The sequence below is a fragment of the Gymnoscopelus braueri genome, assembly GCF_963280865.1.
Source record: "Gymnoscopelus braueri genome assembly, chromosome: 17".
Classification (NCBI taxonomy): Eukaryota; Metazoa; Chordata; class Actinopteri; order Myctophiformes; family Myctophidae; genus Gymnoscopelus; species Gymnoscopelus braueri.
The window spans coordinates 39,068,739-39,088,693 of NC_137617.1; the positions used below are offsets into that span (position 1 = coordinate 39,068,739).

General features: G+C 36.7%; 1 protein-coding gene across 2 annotated transcripts in view; it reads left to right on the top strand.

The window, feature by feature from the left end:
• Positions 1-19,955, top strand: part of dock1 (dedicator of cytokinesis 1) — a 455,553-nt gene that overhangs the window by 331,401 nt on the left and 104,197 nt on the right. For both annotated transcript variants that reach the window (XR_013934788.1, XM_080454394.1), the window contains exons 32-37: positions 4,485-4,543; positions 6,655-6,803; positions 13,236-13,321; positions 15,071-15,227; positions 17,431-17,471; positions 17,961-18,051. Coding sequence is in view for 1 of the 2 variants with exons in the window: in XM_080454394.1 (XP_080310520.1) it covers positions 4,485-4,543; positions 6,655-6,803; positions 13,236-13,321; positions 15,071-15,227; positions 17,431-17,471; positions 17,961-18,051 (583 nt within the window). In the remaining variant the exon portion in view is untranslated. The remainder of the gene's footprint in view (positions 1-4,484; positions 4,544-6,654; positions 6,804-13,235; positions 13,322-15,070; positions 15,228-17,430; positions 17,472-17,960; positions 18,052-19,955) is intronic.

Here is a 19,955-nt window from a genome sequence, read left to right on the forward strand (position 1 = left end):
CAGATCAAAGTGATCCCAAATGACTGTCCGAAGTAATAACTCTGGAATGGCATCTGCTGCAGCCGCCTCGGGTCATTTATCCCATTAAGCCCTGGAACGCATCTGTGTCACTTTTTAGATTTGAGCTAAAAAGCATTATTTTACATTTTGGCTATTCAAAAATAGCAGATCTACAAGCTCATAGCGCGGCACTCTTGAAAAAAATTGAAAATGTATGCAAATCTTTGAATATATATTCTTTTAAAGCGACATTTGTAACTCAAATCTTTGCTTCTGGGGGGTCCCTGGAACAAAGCATTTTGAGATGGGTTCGGCGGACAAATACATATAATTTTGGGGGTCCTTGAGATGATAAAGTTTGAGCACCACTGATATAGAAACTTTTTTTTTTTTCAAAAAACTGTTAGGATTTAGAAGACATTTTGTAGAATCAGCCTCAGGTCTTAATGGGTTATTTAGAGCTTGAATGACAGTGCAGCAGTGGTGTACCCTTGTGTTTGTTAGAACACAGTGTCACCGCCGTGGTGTTCCTTTTAGCACAGATGACTTTACACCACAGCTACGGTCAAGTCTTTCAACATATTCGGGCACTTGTGTTTCATTCCAGTGCAGTTATAACCTCTATATATCACTCACTCCATCCTGAGGCTGTGGTGGTAGACGTACTCATTTATTATTATATGTTTATTTTTTTAGATCTGCTATTTTCGCATTAAAATAGGGTCTAGGGCGTTGGTTCTCAAAGTGGGGTCCGGCCGACCCCCAGGGGTTCCAGGGGGTCCCCAGAAAAAAGTAGTTCATATAGCGTCACATTCATTTTAACCACTTTATCGATTTATACGTTGGCTATTAAAAAATAGCAGATCTACAAGCTCACAGCGCGTCACTTCGTGCCGCGCTGCAAGCTTGTAGATCTGCTATTTTAGATTTTTTTTTTTAAATATATCAAAAATATTTCAGATGGGGTTCCACGCCCAAATATATATAAATGTGTGGGTCCTTGACATGAAAAAGTTTGAGAACCCCTGGTTTAGGGGTGGCGCAGTGGTAAAGTCCCTGCCCACCACCACAGAGGTTGTGGGTACAAATCCACCGCGGTGCAACCGGCTTAGTCGTGGCGTCTATACGCGAACACAATTGGCCCGTGTTCGGGGGAGGGAAGCCGGGAGGGGGAGAGTGATATTGATCACTCTATGTACTCCTATATGGGCTGGAGGGGGGCGGCACCCGTCAGCGGGGAGTGGGGAGGAATCAATTGGCATTACGACTAAATTAGGGAGAAAAAAAGGGGGGGAAAGGGTTTAAGTTGTTAAAGGACCACTTCACCCATTTTCAACCTTGTCGTCATATAATTGGTCCTCACTAATGCTCAATATAAGATGGCACCGTTTCTGTCTACTCTACTCTGCATCTCATTGGTGGGTTATGGCCTACAGTACCAATGACATCATCGATGGGGATATTTCCGAGCTATTAGAATCTCTTCCTGGAAAGTTAACACGCTGAAATAGAAGCCAGTGTTCTTGCAATTACAGTATATATATATATATATATATATATATATATATATATATATATATATATATATATATATATATTGTGTCATTTTATAATGAGCATGACAGAGAGCCAGGTGACACCGCCACTCCCCCCCCTTATCAACCATTCAGCGAAGCTGCCCTTGATCCCTGTCACCGTATATTAAGTGAGTCTTGGTTAGAATATGGGATAAAACGTTATCGATCGGGTGCCTCTGGATCCTGTCAGGGGCTCCCAAATGCCACGGCGCACGTAGTGAGGCCGGAGAATAGCCATTAGCGAGGGGTTGGGGGAGGTGGAGCGCTCCGGGAGTGCTTAATTCCCCGAACTTAAATCCTATCTCCAATCTCTCTCTCTCTCTCTCTCTCTCTCTCTCTCTCTCTCTCTCTCTCTCTCTCTCTCTCTGTCTCTCTCTCTCACTCTGCGTTACCTGTCCACAAGGTAACACACAAACGCGGAGGTGTCAACGCGTGCCCCTTTTTATGTGACCCCGTCAGAGCAGATGCAGACGTCCCAGAGTCAGTCGGCCGGTCGGTCAGTTGTGTCGGCTGGTTGCAGGGCTGTTAGGTGTCACCTCGGACCACTCCAGTTCCACTGCTTTGTGCCCTTGTGTCACACTCCTCCATTGCTGTCCTCAACCGGGTTCACTGTTTGTCCCTTGTGTGAGCAGGGGACAGACAAACATTTGGGGACGTTGTTTTGAGCTTGTAGATCGGCTATTTTTGGTGCACAATATCTGCTCGCAACTAAGTATAACTTTTGCGTTTTTTGGAGGTTCTTTTTGGAGGGTTTTTGGGCCCTTCATTTGATAGGTACAGTGGGGGTCCAGCTGGGCTGGAATCAAACCGGAGACACGTTGTCAGACATTAGAGTCCTATGTCTTCACTCTTGCCTTTAGTTGATTTTTAATTGTTGTTAATGTCCTCACTGTTTTGCCTGATTCCCCCTTTTTTATGTTGTTTTATGCTTCTTTTTTTCTTTATTGTTAAATTATTTGTACTTTTCCTGTAAAGCACTTGTCTGTAAAGTGCTTTATTCTTGCTCTATGAAGCACTTTGAGCTGCATTTCATGTTGTGAAAGGTGCTATACAAATAAAGTTTATTATTATGTGGTACGCACCATAACCACTTGGCTATCAGGTCGCTCAGGCTCATGAGGTAACCCCCCCCCCCCTCCCCCCCATTTAAAAGACTTTGTGCTCCCATAAGAGAAGATTTGTCAATATTTGTCAAGAATACATCAAAATAAAATTGGGCTTAATTTGTTTAAACTTTCTCATTTTGCCGGAGACCCCCTGGAACCCCCTCAAGGAAAACTAGGGGGTCCCCGGACCCCACTTTGAGAACCAATGCGGTAAAAACATCTATTCAAAGTAATTCCACACACGAGACAGATTCTGCTCCGCTTTAGGTAATTGAAAAAGGTTTTCTTGTCACAATCTTTTGTCCTGGTTGTCAGGTGGACATTAAAGCGCTGTGTTCTGCTCAAGCAAACATGAGTTCACGGGTTTTGCTGTTTTGTGGACGATGGGGAATTCAGTATTTTTTGCACGTATTTTCAACCAAGACCCCAACACAAGAGGTCAGAAGGTTAAGACCTGCCTCTCGGGTTTGGGTCATGTATTTGCATAACGTTTTTAACTTTATTTACCCGTTATCTTTGCTGTGTTGTTGACATTTCCTTACGCACTTAATCCCTACAGAATATACTTTGTTGTACGACAAATTAAAGCTCAAAACGTGTTGCATTGCGGCGTCTTGTGAGCTTTAACATATTGCTATTGAGCATGCTCAACCAAATGCAACAGCGTCCAATGAAGTGCATAAAGTCAACAGTTTATGAGGTATTTCCATTATCATCCTTTTGCATCATGCATGTCACACAAACAGAATGTGGCACACAACACTAATGGTTTTGATTATGTGGATTGTGGAACTTAAATGGTGGATTTGTGGATAGGGTGACATGCATGATGCAAAGGTTTTGAAAGTGAAACTGGTCAAAGTCACTGACCACCTACTGTATGTCCGACACGCAGTGGCGCGGGAAGGGGGGGGCTATGGGGGCTGCAGCCCCCCTGGTGATGGGAGCAGCCCCCCTGGTGATGGGAAGAAAAAAAAAAAAAGAAAAAAAAGTTTTATTTTATTTTTTATAATATATATATATATTATGGATCATAGCAGTCTGTTACGGTCATGGATGAACTTCAACCTGGTGTTTGCACTGTCTTTCTGCCTTTTTGTGTGGGGAAAAACACAGAAAACCCCCAAAAAATCACAAAAAAATCGCGGAGTCCCCCCCGACGCACAGCCCCCCTAGGTGTTAAGGACTTCCCGCGCGCCTGCCGACACGTCAACGTACCTTAACTCATTCAGTGCCACTGGACGTCTAAGACGTCCGTTGTATCATAAGCCCTGTGCCACTGGACGTCTAAGACGTCAAATAAAAAGAAATAAAATAAAAAAGAAAAATATTTAATATTGGGGGAAAAAATTTTCAGAACCCAAGATATGATGATTTGAAAATGTTCTGCTCCATTCACTTCTTGTTTAACTTCTTACTGAAAAAGGCTGTACCTCGGCTCCTAAGCACTTTTTTTTTACAATGAATTTTGGCTCTGGCACTCAGAGCCAAACTGCCAGAAATAAGTCAGGCACTGAATGAGTTAAGATTTGGGTTAAAGGCCCCCAAACCCCTATCATAGATTTCACTTTTCTTCTTCAGACTATAAGTTATCCTTTCCGTAGCAGAGCAACTGCTCGTTTCCCTGACCCATTGGCTCGCCCGTTAGATAGCATGTCATTTAGACAGGTACCATATATTGCACAGTTCTCTGTGCAATGTATTTATGTGATTTTACCTGTTCAATAAACACTTTGAATAAGCTAAATGCCTAAATTGCTGTAAATGTAATAATGACATCCATGTTTATTTTGTGTTTCAGGTACCAGGACATGAGGAGGCAGATTGGCTTTGAAATCAGGGATATGTGGTACAATCTAGGTAACGTATACCCACCTTCTCCTTCAAACAGTTACTTCTTTCCACCACTGCATGCTAGCACCCGTCTACAGAATATTATTATTATTATTTTCTGGCTGAATTAATTCCCGCGACCGGGTCTCAGTAATCAGACCTCCAGAAATACCCCCACGCTCATTAACACACGTTAAAAAATGTGTTGCTTTCTGGATGTTCCATTTTGTTTGATCCTGTTCCCTCTAACCCATTGAAACCGGGAACGCATCTGTGTGTAACCACTTAAACCATTATTTTATACTTTGGCTATTAAAAAATATTGGGAGTCGAATCCGCGACACGCTGTCAGGCTGGCATTGCAGTCTAGGGTGCCTGGACCGCCACGCTACGGCCCAGGCCACATATATATATTTTTAAAGTGAAGATTTTTAACTCAAATCTTTGCTACTGCGGGTCCCTGGAACACAATATTTGACAAACGTTCGCTTAAAAAATAGCAGATCTCAAGCTTGTATATCTGCTAATTTTGAATAACCCAAATACATCAGACCCGGACTGAATGGGCTAAATGTTCTGGCTGTAATCACGCTGTCTTAACGCGGGGAACGAACGAGCGCCTAAGAATAGACGGGCGAAGTGCTAATTGGTTTTTATGTTGACTCGTGTTCGAGGCCTCAGCAAGTCGTGTCACGCGGGAGATTGTGGGGAGAGAGAGAGAGAGGGGCATTGTGGGATATGTTTGGTTTGTGTGTGTGTGTGTATGTGTGTGTGTATGTGTGTGTGTGTGTGTGTGTGTGTGTGTGTGTGTGTGTGTGTTTGCACCCACACACGTTCCTGTTAGGTCGAAGTTGGGTCGCAACTTCCACTTACTCCAATTAGAGCTCTTCAGTTTAACCCATTAAGACCTGCAGAGGCAGATTCTACAAATGTCTTGTAAAATCTTTTTTTTTTCCAAATCAGTTTTCTGAAAACGTTTTTTTTCCTGATGCTATATCAGTGGTTCTCAAACTTTTTCATGTCAAAGACCACCCAAAATGATATGTATTTGGCTGCGGACCCCCATCTCAAAATATGTTGTTCCAGGGACCCTCCAGAAGCAAAGATTCGAGTAAAAAATGTTCGCTTGGAAAATATACTGTATATATATTCAAAGATTTGCATAACTGTTCACGATTTTCAAAAATAGTAGCAGATATACAAGCGCATAGCGCGCCACTTCGTGCCGCGCAATGAGCTTGTAGATCTGCTATTTTTGAATAGCCAAAGTATAAAATATTGCTTTTTAGCTTTGGTTCCATTTGAGGGAGATTGTTTCTAGCAAATAGGGTGACAGAACATCTTTCTAAGTTCTTTATTCAGGGAGGGAAGGCAATGAAGGGATAAACTTGGTTTTACATTGTCCCCCATTATCTCTGATAAAGAATTAAAAATCTCTATCCAATAATTATGTAGGGACAATTTATTTTTCTACGACCTTTTTTATACTGAAACATTTGATTGCAAGTCATCAACCTCAGAGATAACGAGATTACGCAGTTCATTCTATTATCTCAGTCTTTTAATGCCCAGGAAAGGACAGCTCATACCGCAAAGTACCTTGCTGTAGGGACTTGAGTTTTAACCCATTGAGGCCTGAGGTTCCGATTCTGCAAAATGCTTCTAAATCCTAACAGTTTTCTGAAAAACGTATGTTTCTAATATCAGTGGTTTTCAAACTTTTTCATGTCAAGGACCCCCAAAATGAAAAAATAAAATTTGGCCGTGGACCCCCATCTCAAAATATTTTGTTCCAGGGACCCCCAGAAGCAAAGATTTGAGTTAATGTTTGCTTTAAAATATATATATATATATATATATTCAAAGATTTGCAAAGATTTCAAAGATTTGCGCACATTTTCACAATTTTTCAAAAATAGCAGATCTACAAGCTCTTAGCGAGGCACTCGGTGCCGCGCTAAGAGCTTGTATATCTGCTATTTTTGAATAGCCAAAGTGTAAAATAATGCTTTTTAGCTCAAATGAAAAAGTGAAACAGATGCGTTCCAGGTCTTAATGGGTTAAGCATGTCTGTTTCATAAAATGTTTAGTGTATTGAATGTGTGTCTTACTTCACATCTTGCTCTATCTTACACCAGGCCCACACAAGATCAAGTTCATCCCGGAGATGGTGGGTCCCATCCTGGAGATGACACTCGTCCCCGAGATCGAGCTGCGCAAAGCCACCATCCCCATCTTCTTCGACATGATGCAGTGCGAGTTCCACTTCACGTGCAGCTTCCAGCGGGTCGGTGTCACCATGACGATCAGAATGACTTGGGTTGCCAGGCGTTATGAGGCATAAGGGGGTTCGCTGTGTGAAATTCCACTGAAATTCCGATGTGCTTCTGTAACCGGCGCAGTTATATCTGACGTTATTTACCTAATGAAATGCGGACCGTCAACTCAACCATAACTGTATAATGTAGAATGCTATGCCTAACCTCTCCTAACCTCTTTTTTAAAGTAATATTTTGAGGCATTTACTTTACATCTTAGCAGCCGGGTGTCCAAAACCTTTCAGGAACTTTTCAGGAATTGGAGAAAAAAAAGGACCTGTGTTCCAATGTATCCAATGTAGTTATTATCTAGTCACGAGCTGTTGTTAATGCTTTTCATTGGTTCAATATTTATAAAACCCACACTAACACACTTAACCAGTTTCACTTTCGAAACGTTTAAAAAATAGCAGAGCTACAAGCTCACAACGTGTCGCCTTGCAACGCGTTGTGAGCAACGGCACGTTTTGTGAGCACCGGTATGTTTTATTCTCCAGATAGGAATAAGAAAGACCTTAAAGCGAGTTCATTACACATTATTCTGTGGTAATTGTAATGCTGGACAAGTAGCGAGCAGCAGAGTGCTGGGCTCCAGTGATAAATGACTGCTGATAGATAGCGTATCAGTTAGACCACTGATAAGCATCATGCTGATAAGATGCATAGGATCACTATCACAAGGTCTTTATCTCAGTGGAAAGGAGAGGAGAGTCACATTATAGTCACCCAAGTGAAAAAAAAATGTATTTTTTTTGTGCTAAAGTATACTTTTAGCACAATAAGTATGTTAATTGTCAATTTGAACTTTTGTCAAAGCATACTAACAATGCATTTTTGCAAAAATATATTTAGCAAATATAATCAGAGTGCATTCAAAAATATATTTCTACAATGCACATTAAATGTCAACATGAATTAATTTGTCATTTAGCACATTTGTTAAAAGTGAACTAAACAAAAATATATATTTAATTCAATAAAAATGTACTTTTCAAAAGTCTATTCATATACTGTTTAATTTTAGTTTAACTTAAGTACATTTAATGTTAAATATATTTGTAATTATTATATTTTAAGTGCTTTTAAAGTATATTCATAGCTAATTATCCTCAATATGCACTTATTTTAAGATATACTATAATATACTAATTAAAAGTATACTTTTCACAAAAACTATTTAAAATATGTTCAAGTATATATTTTTGTAAGTATGTTAATGCCTATTGTATTGAAATTTCACTCAAGTACTACTTCGTAAAAGTACACTTTTCATCAGTGCATTTATAGTATAAGGCTGGAAAAATATACTGAAAAAGCATTATACTTAATGTTTGCTTTAGTATACTTTATAAGTATACTATTTATAAATATGTTCCCGGATGCTATTAGTAATATACTTTTTAACATTATACTTCTAATATACTTATTTTAAAGTGCATTCAAAACATATTTCTACGAAGCATATTAAACGTTAACATAAATTAATTTGTAATTTAGGACATTTGTGAAAAGTGTACTAAACACAAAATATATATTTAATTAAATAAAAATGTACTTTTCAAAAGTCTATTCATATACTGTTTAATTGTTGTTTAACTTAAGTACATTTAATGTTAAATATGTTTTAAATGATTATATTTTAAGTGCTTTTAAAGTATATTCATAGCAAATTATCCTCAATATGCACTTATTTTAAGATATACTATAATATACTAATTAAAAGTATACTTTTCACAAAAACTATTTAAAATATGTTCAAATATATATCTTTGTAAGTATGTTAATGCCTATTGTATTGAACTTTCACTCAAGTACTACTTCGTAAAAGTACACTTTTCATCAGTGCATTTATAGTATAAGGCTGGACAAATATACTGAAAAAGCATTATACTTAATGTTTGCTTTAGTATACTTTATAAGTATTCTATTTATAAATATGTTCCCGGATGCTATTAGTAATATACTTTTTAACATTATACTTCTAATATACTTATTTTAAAGTGCATTCAAAACATATTTCTACGAAGCATATTAAACGTTAACATAAATTAATTTGTAATTTAGGACATTTGTGAAAAGTGTACTAAACACAAAATATATATTTAATTAAATAAAAATGTACTTTTCAAAAGTCTATTCATATACTGTTTAATTGTTGTTTAACTTAAGTACATTTAATGTTAAATATATTTTAAATGATTATATTTTAAGTGCTTTTAAAGTATATTCATAGCAAATTATCCTCAATATGCACTTAATTTAAGATATACTATAATATGCTTATTAAAAGTATACTTTTCACAAAAACGATTTAAAATATGTTCAAGTATATATTTTTTTAAGTATGTTAATGCCTATTTTATTGAAGTTTCACTTAAGTACTACTTCGTAAAAGTACAATTTTCATCAGTGTATTTATAGTATAAGGCTGAAAAAATATACTGAAAAAGGCATTATACTTAAAGTTTGCTTTAATATACTTTATAAGTATAAGTATACTATTTGTAGGTTAATGTTCCCGGATGCTATTAGTAATATACTTCTTAACATTATACTTGTAATATACTTGTTTTAAAGTGCATTCAATATATATTTATACAAAGCACATTAAATACTAACATAAATTAATTTGTAATTTAGCATTTTTTAAAAAAGTTTACTAATGTGCTTTGTAAAAAATAAATTTTGAATGCACTTTAAAACAAGTATATTACAAGTATAATTTTAAGAAGTACATTACTCCTGGATGCTATTAGTAATATACTTCTTAACATTATACTTGTAATATACTTGTTTTAAAGTGCATTTAATATATATTTCTACAAAGCACATTAGTAAACTTAAAAATAAATGTGCTAAATTACAAATTAATTTATGTTAGTCTTTAATGTGCTTTGTAGAAATATATATTGAATGCACTTTAAAACAAGTATATTACAAGTATAATATTAAGAAGTATATTACTAATAGCATCCAGGAACATATTCAAAATAGTATACTTAAAAAGTATACTAAAGCAAACTTTAAGTATAATGCTTTTTCGGTATATTTTTTCAGCCTTATACTATAAATAGACTGAAGAAAAGTGTACTTTTAGGAAGTAGTACTTAAGTGAAACTTCAATAAAATAGACATTAACATACTTACAAAAATATATACTTGAACATATTTTAAATAGTTTTTGTGAAAAGTATACTTTTAATAAGCATAGTATAGTATATCTTAAAATAAATGCATATTGAGGATAATCTACTATAAATATACTGTAAAAGCACATATACTATAATCATTTAAAATATATTTAACATTAAATGTACTTAAACAGTTAAACAAAAATTAAACATTATATGAATACACTTTTGAAAAGCACATTTTTATTTAATCAAATATACATATATATATACTTTAATTACAATACTTACAGTATCCGAAGTACATTTTTGCTGATGTCATTAAAGTATACTATCATTACATTTATGGTGGCTAGAGGAAGTCCATTTCCCAGCATGCGCCCCAGTGCATGCTGGGAAATGTGTGTTATTGTTCCTATTTGTGTTATTATTTGAATATGGGAATGCGTAGTGGGGTTATGCTATGGGTCATTGAGTTTAGTGTTTTGTTGTGGTGCTATTTGGTGATTTATGGTATTTTATGTAATTTGTTAGTAAAACCATGAGTGTAAATGTCTGTTTGTTTAGTCAGTCTCTCTCCCCTTTTCCCATCCTTGCATATAACATGAGTGTGTTGTTGATGGTTGCACCAACCGAGAGTTGTCATGGCTCTTATAGACAACTAAACCTCAAGCCTCCACGTTACATTGCTCTTCCATTCGTGTAGGTTATTTTGAAAACATATTAAATTTCATTTCTCAGAAGTATATTGAATATACTCATTTGTACTTTTTATAAAATTCAATTTAAATGATGTTGTTTGGAAACATTTAAGTTGTACTTAATATACTATAAGTTGCACTAAAGATATGCTAAAACATATCATTAATATACTGTTATGTACTTTTGCCCCCCAAAAAATACAATTTAATTACAAATATACTTATAGTATCTGAAGTACAGTTTTGCTGATGTCATTAAAGTATACTATCATTACATTTATAGTGCAATACCAATACATATCGATTACTAAATAACTATATACTGAGTATATAGAAATTATGTTTAAAATATACTATCAATGTATTACAAAAATATTTGGAGTATAAAATAAATGAATTTGAAGTATGTTTTTAATAGTTTCAAGTATACTATCAATTTATTTCAAATATACTTGGAGTGTTAAAACAATGAATTTGAAGTATAATTTTAATAGTTTCAAGTATACTATCAATGTATTACAAATATAATTGGAGTATACAATAAATTTATTTGAAGTATGCTTTTAATAGTTGCAACTATCAATTTATTACAAATGTACTTGGAGTGTTAAAACAATGAATTTGAAGTATAATTTTAAAAGTTTAAAGTATACTATCAATGTATTACAAATATAATTGGAGTATAAAATAAATGAATTTGAAGTATACTTTAAATAGTTTCAAGTACATTATTAATGTAATAATAATGTAGTTAAACTATGACAATAATGTGCTAAAATATACTTTCGACGTAATAATAGTATATTTTACATTCACTAACTGTGTACTTTTAGTTAATTTGAGTTGTAGTTTAAATGCATTATTATCCCAAATTTAAATTGTGTTATTTTGGAAAGACTTAAGTTGTACTTAGTATATTAAAAGTTGAACTAAAGATATTCTGAAACATATCTGTAATATACTTTTATGTACTTTCCCCTCCCAAAAAAATACAATTTAATTACAAATATACTTATAGTATCTGAAGTACAGTTTTGCTGATGTCATTAAAGTGTACTATCATTCAATTTATAGTGTATTACCAATACATATCAAGTACTAAATAAATAAATATAGAGTACATAGCAATTATGCTTAAAATATACTTTCAATGTAATAATAGTATATTCTAAATTAACTAACTGTACATTTAGTTAAATTGAGTTGTAGTTTAAATACATTATTATTACATTGAAAGTATATTTTATCACATTTGGATTGTAGTTGAAATACTTTATTATTAAATTGATAGTATACTTGAAACTATTAAAAGTATACTTCACATTCATTTATTTTATACTCCAAGTACATTTGTAATACATTGATTGTATATTTTAAGTATAATTGCTATATACTCTATATATATTTATTTAGTACTTGATATGTATTTGTAATGCACTATAAATGTAATGAAAGTATACTTCAGCAATTGTACTTCAGATAAGTACATTTGTAATTAAATTGTATTTTTTTGGGGGGGGAAAGTACATAAAAGTATATTAAAGATATGTTTTAGCATATATTTAGTTCAACTTTTAATATACTAAGTACTACTTAAGTCTTTCCAAAATAAGACAATTTAAATGTAATTTATAAAAAGTACAAAAATAGTATATTAAGTATACTTCTGAAAAATATATTTAGTATATTTTTTTTTCACTTGGGCACTGACCTGCATGATGTCCTGTTCCCATATATAGCTCTGGTTCTCACACCTTTTATTTTTCCAGGACGGCACTACATTTGCACTTTTTACTCAAGTAACATTTGTATCACAGGCCTTTTACTTGTAGCGGTGTATTTTTTTATATTGCTTTATTGCTACTTTTACTCAAGTAAAAACATCTGAGTACTTCCTCCACCAACTGGATGCAGAAGAGAGATAGAAACACAGAGCATGAGGGAGATATATGTGAGAGGAGAGACAGCTTAGACCAGTGGTTCTCAAACTTTTTCATGTCAAGGACCCCCAATTTAATATGTATTTGGCCGCGGACCCCCATCTGAAAAGGTTTTGTGTCAGGGACCCCCAGAAGCAAAGATTTGTGTTAAAAACTTTCACTAATGTTCAAGATTTTTGAAAAATAGCAGATCTACAAGCTCATAGCGCGGCACCGAGTGCCGCGCTATGAGCTTGTATATCTGCTATTTTTGAATAGCCAACGTATGAAATATCGATAAAGGGGTTAAAATGATTGTGACGCAAACAAACACATTTTGCTGATGGCTTAGACAACTTAGTAAACCGGACGTGAGTTGAGCTCATTACTTGGATTGTTTTTTTCCCCCAAGCTCAGCGCGTCATAACATGGCGCGTTGTGAGCTTGTAGATCTGCAGTTTTTTGGCTAAAGTTCCCCCCTAGATTATGGATACAGGCCATGGAGTTCAAGTGGTTCAAGTCAAAAGATCAGAGTACTGGATGCTGTGATACAGAAACACAGCGAGTGTGAGAGAAGAGAGAGAGACGGCGTTAATGAATTGAAAAATTAGCCGGGGCTGATTATTTACGGCTGCTCTGTCTAATTGCAGTTTGAGAACGAGATCATCACCAAGCTGGATCACGAGGTGGAGGGGGGCCGCGGAGACGAGCAGTACAAAGTTCTCTTTCAGAAAATGTAAGTGCTGATTAACCCATTAAAGACCTGAGGTACGATTCTACAAAATTAATGTCTTAACAGTTTTCTGGGAAAAAAATGTATGTTGCTATATGAGTTGTGCTCACATCTTTTTTCATCTCAAGGACCTCTAAAATTATATGTATTTGGCCCGTGGACCCCATCTGAAAATATTTTGTTCCAGGGACCCCCCAGAAGCAAAGATTTGAGTTAAAAATGTTCGCTTTAAAAATATATATATTCAAAGATTTGCACACATTTTCACGATTTTTCAATTTTTTAATAGCCAAAGTATAAAATAATGGTTAAAAGTGGTTAAAATATAGCTATAAAATCTAAAATGACACGGACTCTTTCCCCGGTATTAACGGGTTAATGGCCTGGATTACCGCCTGAGCCGCTGACAAGTTAGATAATGCTAATTGCGACATGAGAAGAACGATGCAAAAATAATCACAGTGTGGCACCCATGATCACAGCACTTCCACATGCTCTCAGGCTCTCAGTCAAATGCCAGCATGCTCTGTTTGGCTCAATGTGTTTTTTTTCTTCCAATATATATATATATATATGTGTGTGTGTGTGTGCGTGCGTGCTTGTATTACCATACTTGTGAGAGACAAAATGTCTGATAATGATAAGACATCGACATTGTGAGGTTCTCACATGTAAAATGCTTGTTTTATAATAATAATAATAAACTTTATTTGCTTAGCACCTTTCTTGACATGAAATGCAGCTCAATGTGCTTTACAGAGCAAGAATAAAGCACAAGTGCTTCACAGAAAAAGTAAAAACAATTTAATGCATGAAACAGCATAAAACAACAAATATATATATAGCAAAAAAGGCAGTGAATCAGGCAAAACATTGAGGACATGAATAACAACACAGAGATTTAAAAATTGTTAAAAAATATATGGTTAAAAAGATTTTAAGAGCTAAGCTTACAATCTGGCAAACTCACACGTGCACAAAATAATGTGCGTTCATGGATTAAAGTTCTCAGTAATTTTTATTATAACATTAAAGAGTATTAGAATGGGTCAAACTAGCAATATGATACATGTTCATGAAGCATCTTCCATAAAACCCTAAAGGTCCTTACACACCGGGGCAATTTTTTCATGCGAATAATACGCTTTTTTAAAAAAAACTTATAAAGTCAATGGAAGCGTACATGGAGCGAAAAAGCGTCTTTGAATTATTCGGAACGAGTCAGAATTTTGCGTATATTCGCATATTCGCCGGTGTGTAGCCACCTTAAGGGTTTTGGATACATCTCAGAGACAAATATTGTACTTTTTAATCCACTACAATTATTTGAAAACTTTAGTTACTGGTTACTTTGTAGATTTCGATTATTATTTCAAAACACACATTACCCACTTCAGCCCTATATACATTTCGGGCCATTTGAAAATAGCCGATCTACAAGCTCACAATGCGTTGCATCGCGACGCATTGTGAGCTCGTAGATCGTCTGTTTTCAAAAGACTTATACATGACGAACATTTGAAATGGGACATACTGCATAATGAGTACTTTTGGTACTTTAAGTATATTTTCACGCCAATACTTTTGTACTCTTTATGTCAAGTACATTTTTAACACCAGACTTTTACTTGTAACAAAGTATTTCTACATTGCGGTATTGGTACTTTTACTTAAGTAAAAAAAAAAAGTCGGTACTTACTGTATATCCACCACTGTGTTTTTTGCTTGCCTCCCTCCCTGTGCGTGGTGCAGCTTGCTGGAGCACTGCAGGAAGCACATGTACCTGGCCAAGAGCGGCGAGAACTTTGTGACGCTGGTGGTGCGTCTGCTGGAGAGGCTGCTGGACTACAGGACCATCATGCACGACGAGAACAAAGAGAACCGCATGAGCTGCACCGTCAACGTGCTAGTAAGAACTGTCACAAGAACTATTTTCTACTAGGGTCAGACCTTTAGAGAGATGCTTAACCCTCTAATGCCTAACGTATCCTGTGTTGTGTGTGTGTGTGTGGGTCGTGTGAGCTTGTAGATCTCAGTTGAAAGATCTGAGAAATGTATTTGTTTGTCCCCTGTCACAACAGACAAGTTCACAAAACATCACCCCCAACATGACTTTTTTTTACTTTAAGTTCATATAGCGGTATGACAATGAAAACTCACTTTAAAGCATTAAATATTAATGTCATATTATCATTAAAATCTTACTGTTTTGCCAATTATTTGGGGGCCATCAGTGGGCTCTGGCCCACAGGTTGTATACTGTGCTTCAGCACCCCTAAAAATGAGCTAAAAACACTGGTGCAACAACACCGCCAATACGCAGCGAGTAGCTTTGAATACACACACATACAAACACTTAGAATAATGCGAACTGACGTGGGGATTGCTTGTGTCAATGCTTTGGACAGCCGTTATTGACAGGTCATTATAGAACCTCGAGACTGATTTACACACCCACTGGTGTCACACCCGCCCCCCGCTGGCCTAGCGGTTCAAGCGCCTACCACATACAGTATAGGCTGGTAATGCAGTTTGACAGCGTGTGTGTCGCAGGTTCGACTCCGGATCCCGATGGCCTTTGCTGCGTGTCACCCCCCCCCCCCCCCCACCTCTCTCTCCATTTCCTGTCAGAATACTGTCCTCTCAAATAAAGGCAGAAAAAGCCCCAAAAACATCTTTAACCCTTTAAGACTTGAGGCCGATTCTACAAAATGTCTTCTAAATCCTAACAGTTTTCTAAAAAACGTATGTTTCTATATCAGGGGTGCTCACACTTTTTCATGTCAAGGATCCCCAAAATGATATGTATTTGGCCGCGGACCCCCATCTCAAAATATTTTGTTCCAGGGACCCCCAGAAGCAAAGATTTGCGTTACAAATGTTCGCTTTAAAAACATATTTATTCAAAGATTTGCACACAGTTTTACGATTTCTCAAAAATAGCAGATCTACAAGCTCATAGCGCGGCACTCGGTGCCGCGCTACGTCTTTGCCACTCACACACCTTAGTGTTCCTCAGGCTTTACAAGGCTCCCCTGCAAGGCTTTCTTTTTTATCATTGCAATCGGGCAGAAAACCTCGTATCTCCACGTTTAAACTTTTTATTTTGTTTTTTTCCGTAAATGAATGAATGCCTTCGTAAATGAGATTGTAGATCAGCAATTTTTTTCACAATACTGTATTTCACTATTTATTATTTTATTTAATTATAATAAAATAAAAAGGAATGGTTTTGGACATACAAGGTTTCTGCGACGATATGCAATTGCTGTCAATAAAAGTAGGACATGATAGCGGGTGACACGCCACGCCGACGACGAGACAATAAACGGACGCCTTCACCATGTCAGAATGCATTAACCCATTAAGACCTTTTAAAAACTGTAAAAGACTGTACAAATGCTTTCTAAATCAGTAGTTCTCATGTTTTTTCGCGACCCCCAAAATGATATATATATTTGGCCGCGGACCCCCATCTGAAAATGTATTGTGCCAGGAACCCCCAGAAGAGAAGTTTTGTAAAAAAAATAAAAAAAATAAAATATTCAAACACTTTCAAGATTTTTCAAAACAAAAAAAAACTCAAAACTCTAATCTAAAATGGCACCGATGCTTTTCAGGTTTTAATGGGTTATGGGTATTATCTCCAAGAGACTCACCTGGGAGGCCCTCTCTTTTGTGAGATGACATTTCATCTGGGAACGGGGAAAAGGTCAATAGTCTGTACTGTTGGCTGCGTGCAGAGCCCAAAATAAATGGGTTGAAAAGGGGGGGGGCTGAGCTACCTGCGATTATATTCAACATTTAGTCTGACTGAGACATATTGACTGCGTTGCCATGCCAGGGCCTGTTGGAAAAATTGACTTTTTTTTACCGCAGTGCCCTGGAGAGACGTTTGATGTCTTACTACTTGTGTAGCAGCAGCACAGAAAACTCTGGAGACTTCATTTAAAGGGATAATTTGTTTTTGTACAAAAAAAAGTGTTAAATAGCTATATATTCTGATTAGAGTTCTGAAATTCTGCCCGAACCTGACCCGACGTTTTCGGGCCGGGCCGAAATCGAGTTGCAAACAAACAACATTTTTAATCAGCCCTCTTTTTTTCCTATAGAACTTCTACAAGGAGATCGAGAGGGAGGAGATGTACATTCGGTAAGTTGTCTGTTAACTGATGTTTTACTAAGTTATTTTAATAACGTCAACTAGTGGCCAGTGTTGCCCGATTTTGCGAGAGAAACAAGCGACCAGTGCTCTATGAAAATAAGCCAAAAATAAACTTTATTTTCTAATGTTGTATTAGAGCAGTGATTCTTTTTAAATTAATACGTATTTGGCCACGGACCCCCCATCTAGATTTTTGGAAAATAGTAGATGTGGTTTAAGTAGTTAAACCAAGTCTTGCCCCCTTCCCCCATTCAACGACTCCAAACCAAATCCTTTATTCCTCAGCCGAATCCCTGGAGATGTTTTTATACAATGGCACAATGGAAGCAGGGTCAGACATTTCCATCTCGGAAGGGTTTTAAGGGGCTGTCGAGAGGCGTCATTTTCTGTCAGAGTATAACTCTATCTATAAGGGCTCCAGCCGGGCATGACCCATGAATCCTTTGTGCTGCTCCCCCCCCCCACCCCTTCCTCCAGCTACCTGTACAAGCTGTGTGACCTCCACAAGGAGTGTGACAACTACACCGAGGCTGCCTACACCCTGCTGCTGCACGCCAAGCTGCTGAAGGTAGGCATGCACGCACGCACGCACACACGCACACGCACACGCACACACACACACACACACACACACACACACACACACACACACACACACACACACACACACACACACACACAGTTTTTATTACTATACTTGTGTGGACATCAACATTTTACAAAGGCTGTCAGATCTACAAGCTGTCAGATCTACAAGCTGTCAGATTTACAAGCTGTCAGATCTACAAGCTGTCAGATCTACAAGCTGTCAGATCTACAAGCTGTCAGATCTACAAGCTGTCAGATCTACAAGCTGTCAGATTTACAAGCTGTCAGATCTACAAGCTGTCAGATCTACAAGCTGTCAGATCTACAAGCTGTCAGATTTACAAGCTGTCAGATCTACAAGCTGTCAGATCTACAAGCTGTCAGATCTACAAGCTGTCAGATCTACAAGCTGTCAGATCTACAAGCTGTCAGATCTACAAGCTGTCAGATCTACAAGCTGACAACGTGTCGCAGCGAGACGCGAAAACAAAAATTTGCCCTCAGCAGATTTGGTCTGGCACCGCTCAGTTGTGATTGGATTTCACTCCCCCCCCAAGTAGTGAGGGACCAATCAGAGCCCAGTATGCAAATATGGGACAGGTTTATCACCAGAGACATTGTTTTCAATTTGCCCCATGGAAATGCAAGTTCCACACAGAGAATCCAGACTAAAATCTCGCAGTGATATTAGTCTGGCCATGCCAGTCTACAAGTACCCGACAGTAACGAAATGCATGTTTGAATTCCAGTGTGCAACAGGAACATAGTGTACTTGGAGAGAGACAGGCCCACCCTCCTCCTCCTCTATAATCCCTTAGTACCAGGAGATGGGCGATGACCCCTTTGACAAGGCTATAGAGAACAGCATCTTTTTTTCTTTTCTTTTCTTTACCTCGAAAAAAGGGCCGACCGATGGCAAAATGGCCCCCTATCTGATCCTACTCATGAAAGGCCCTGAGGCTGATAAATAGAAAAATAAAAACCTAATAATGAAAAGCTGGAGGTGAAGGCGTGCCATGTGAAAGTTACACGATGTACAGACAGATATTCGCGGGAACATCAAGTGGCCCCTATTGTCAGAGTCTGGGACGTACTGGAGTCATTTGTTACTGGAGTCATTTGTTACTGGAGTCATTTGTACTGGAGTCATTTGTACTGGAGTCATGATGTGATGCCGCGCCAGATGCCAGAGGTGTAAAGTAACTAAGTAGATTTACTGAATTACTGTCCTTAAGTACAATTTTGAGGTATTTTTACTTTACTTGAGTATTTCCAATTCCAGTACTTTTACTTCTACTCCACTGCATCTCGTACTTTTACTCCACTACAATTATTTGACAATTTTAGTTACTAGTTACTTTGTAGATTTTGATTATTATTACAAAAAAGTGAAAACATACATTAACCACTTCAGCCCTATATGCATTTCGGCCATTTGAAAATAGCCGATCTACAAGCTCACAATGCGTCGCATTGTGAGCTTGTAGATCTGCTATTTTCAAAAATATTTGTATACATTTTAAAACTTGTGAAATGGGACATTCTGCATAACAAGTACTTTCTACTTTTGGTATTTTAAGTACATTTTGATACCAATACTTTTGTACTTTTACTCATGTAAATGTTTAATTCTGGACTTTTACTTGTAACAGAGTATTTGTACATTGCTGTATTGAAACTTTTTTACTTAACACATTGGCTGCAAAAGACGCATATCTGCGTTCTAATTAGTTTTTTTTTATTTTTTATTTTTTTACCCAAAGACCAAGGAGATATGATTTGTCGAAGATTTAAACTCCTATCCACTTCCTTGTTAACTTAAAACTTAAAAATTCTGTATCTCGGCTCCTGAGTACTTTTTTTTTTCAATGAAAAATCTCTGGC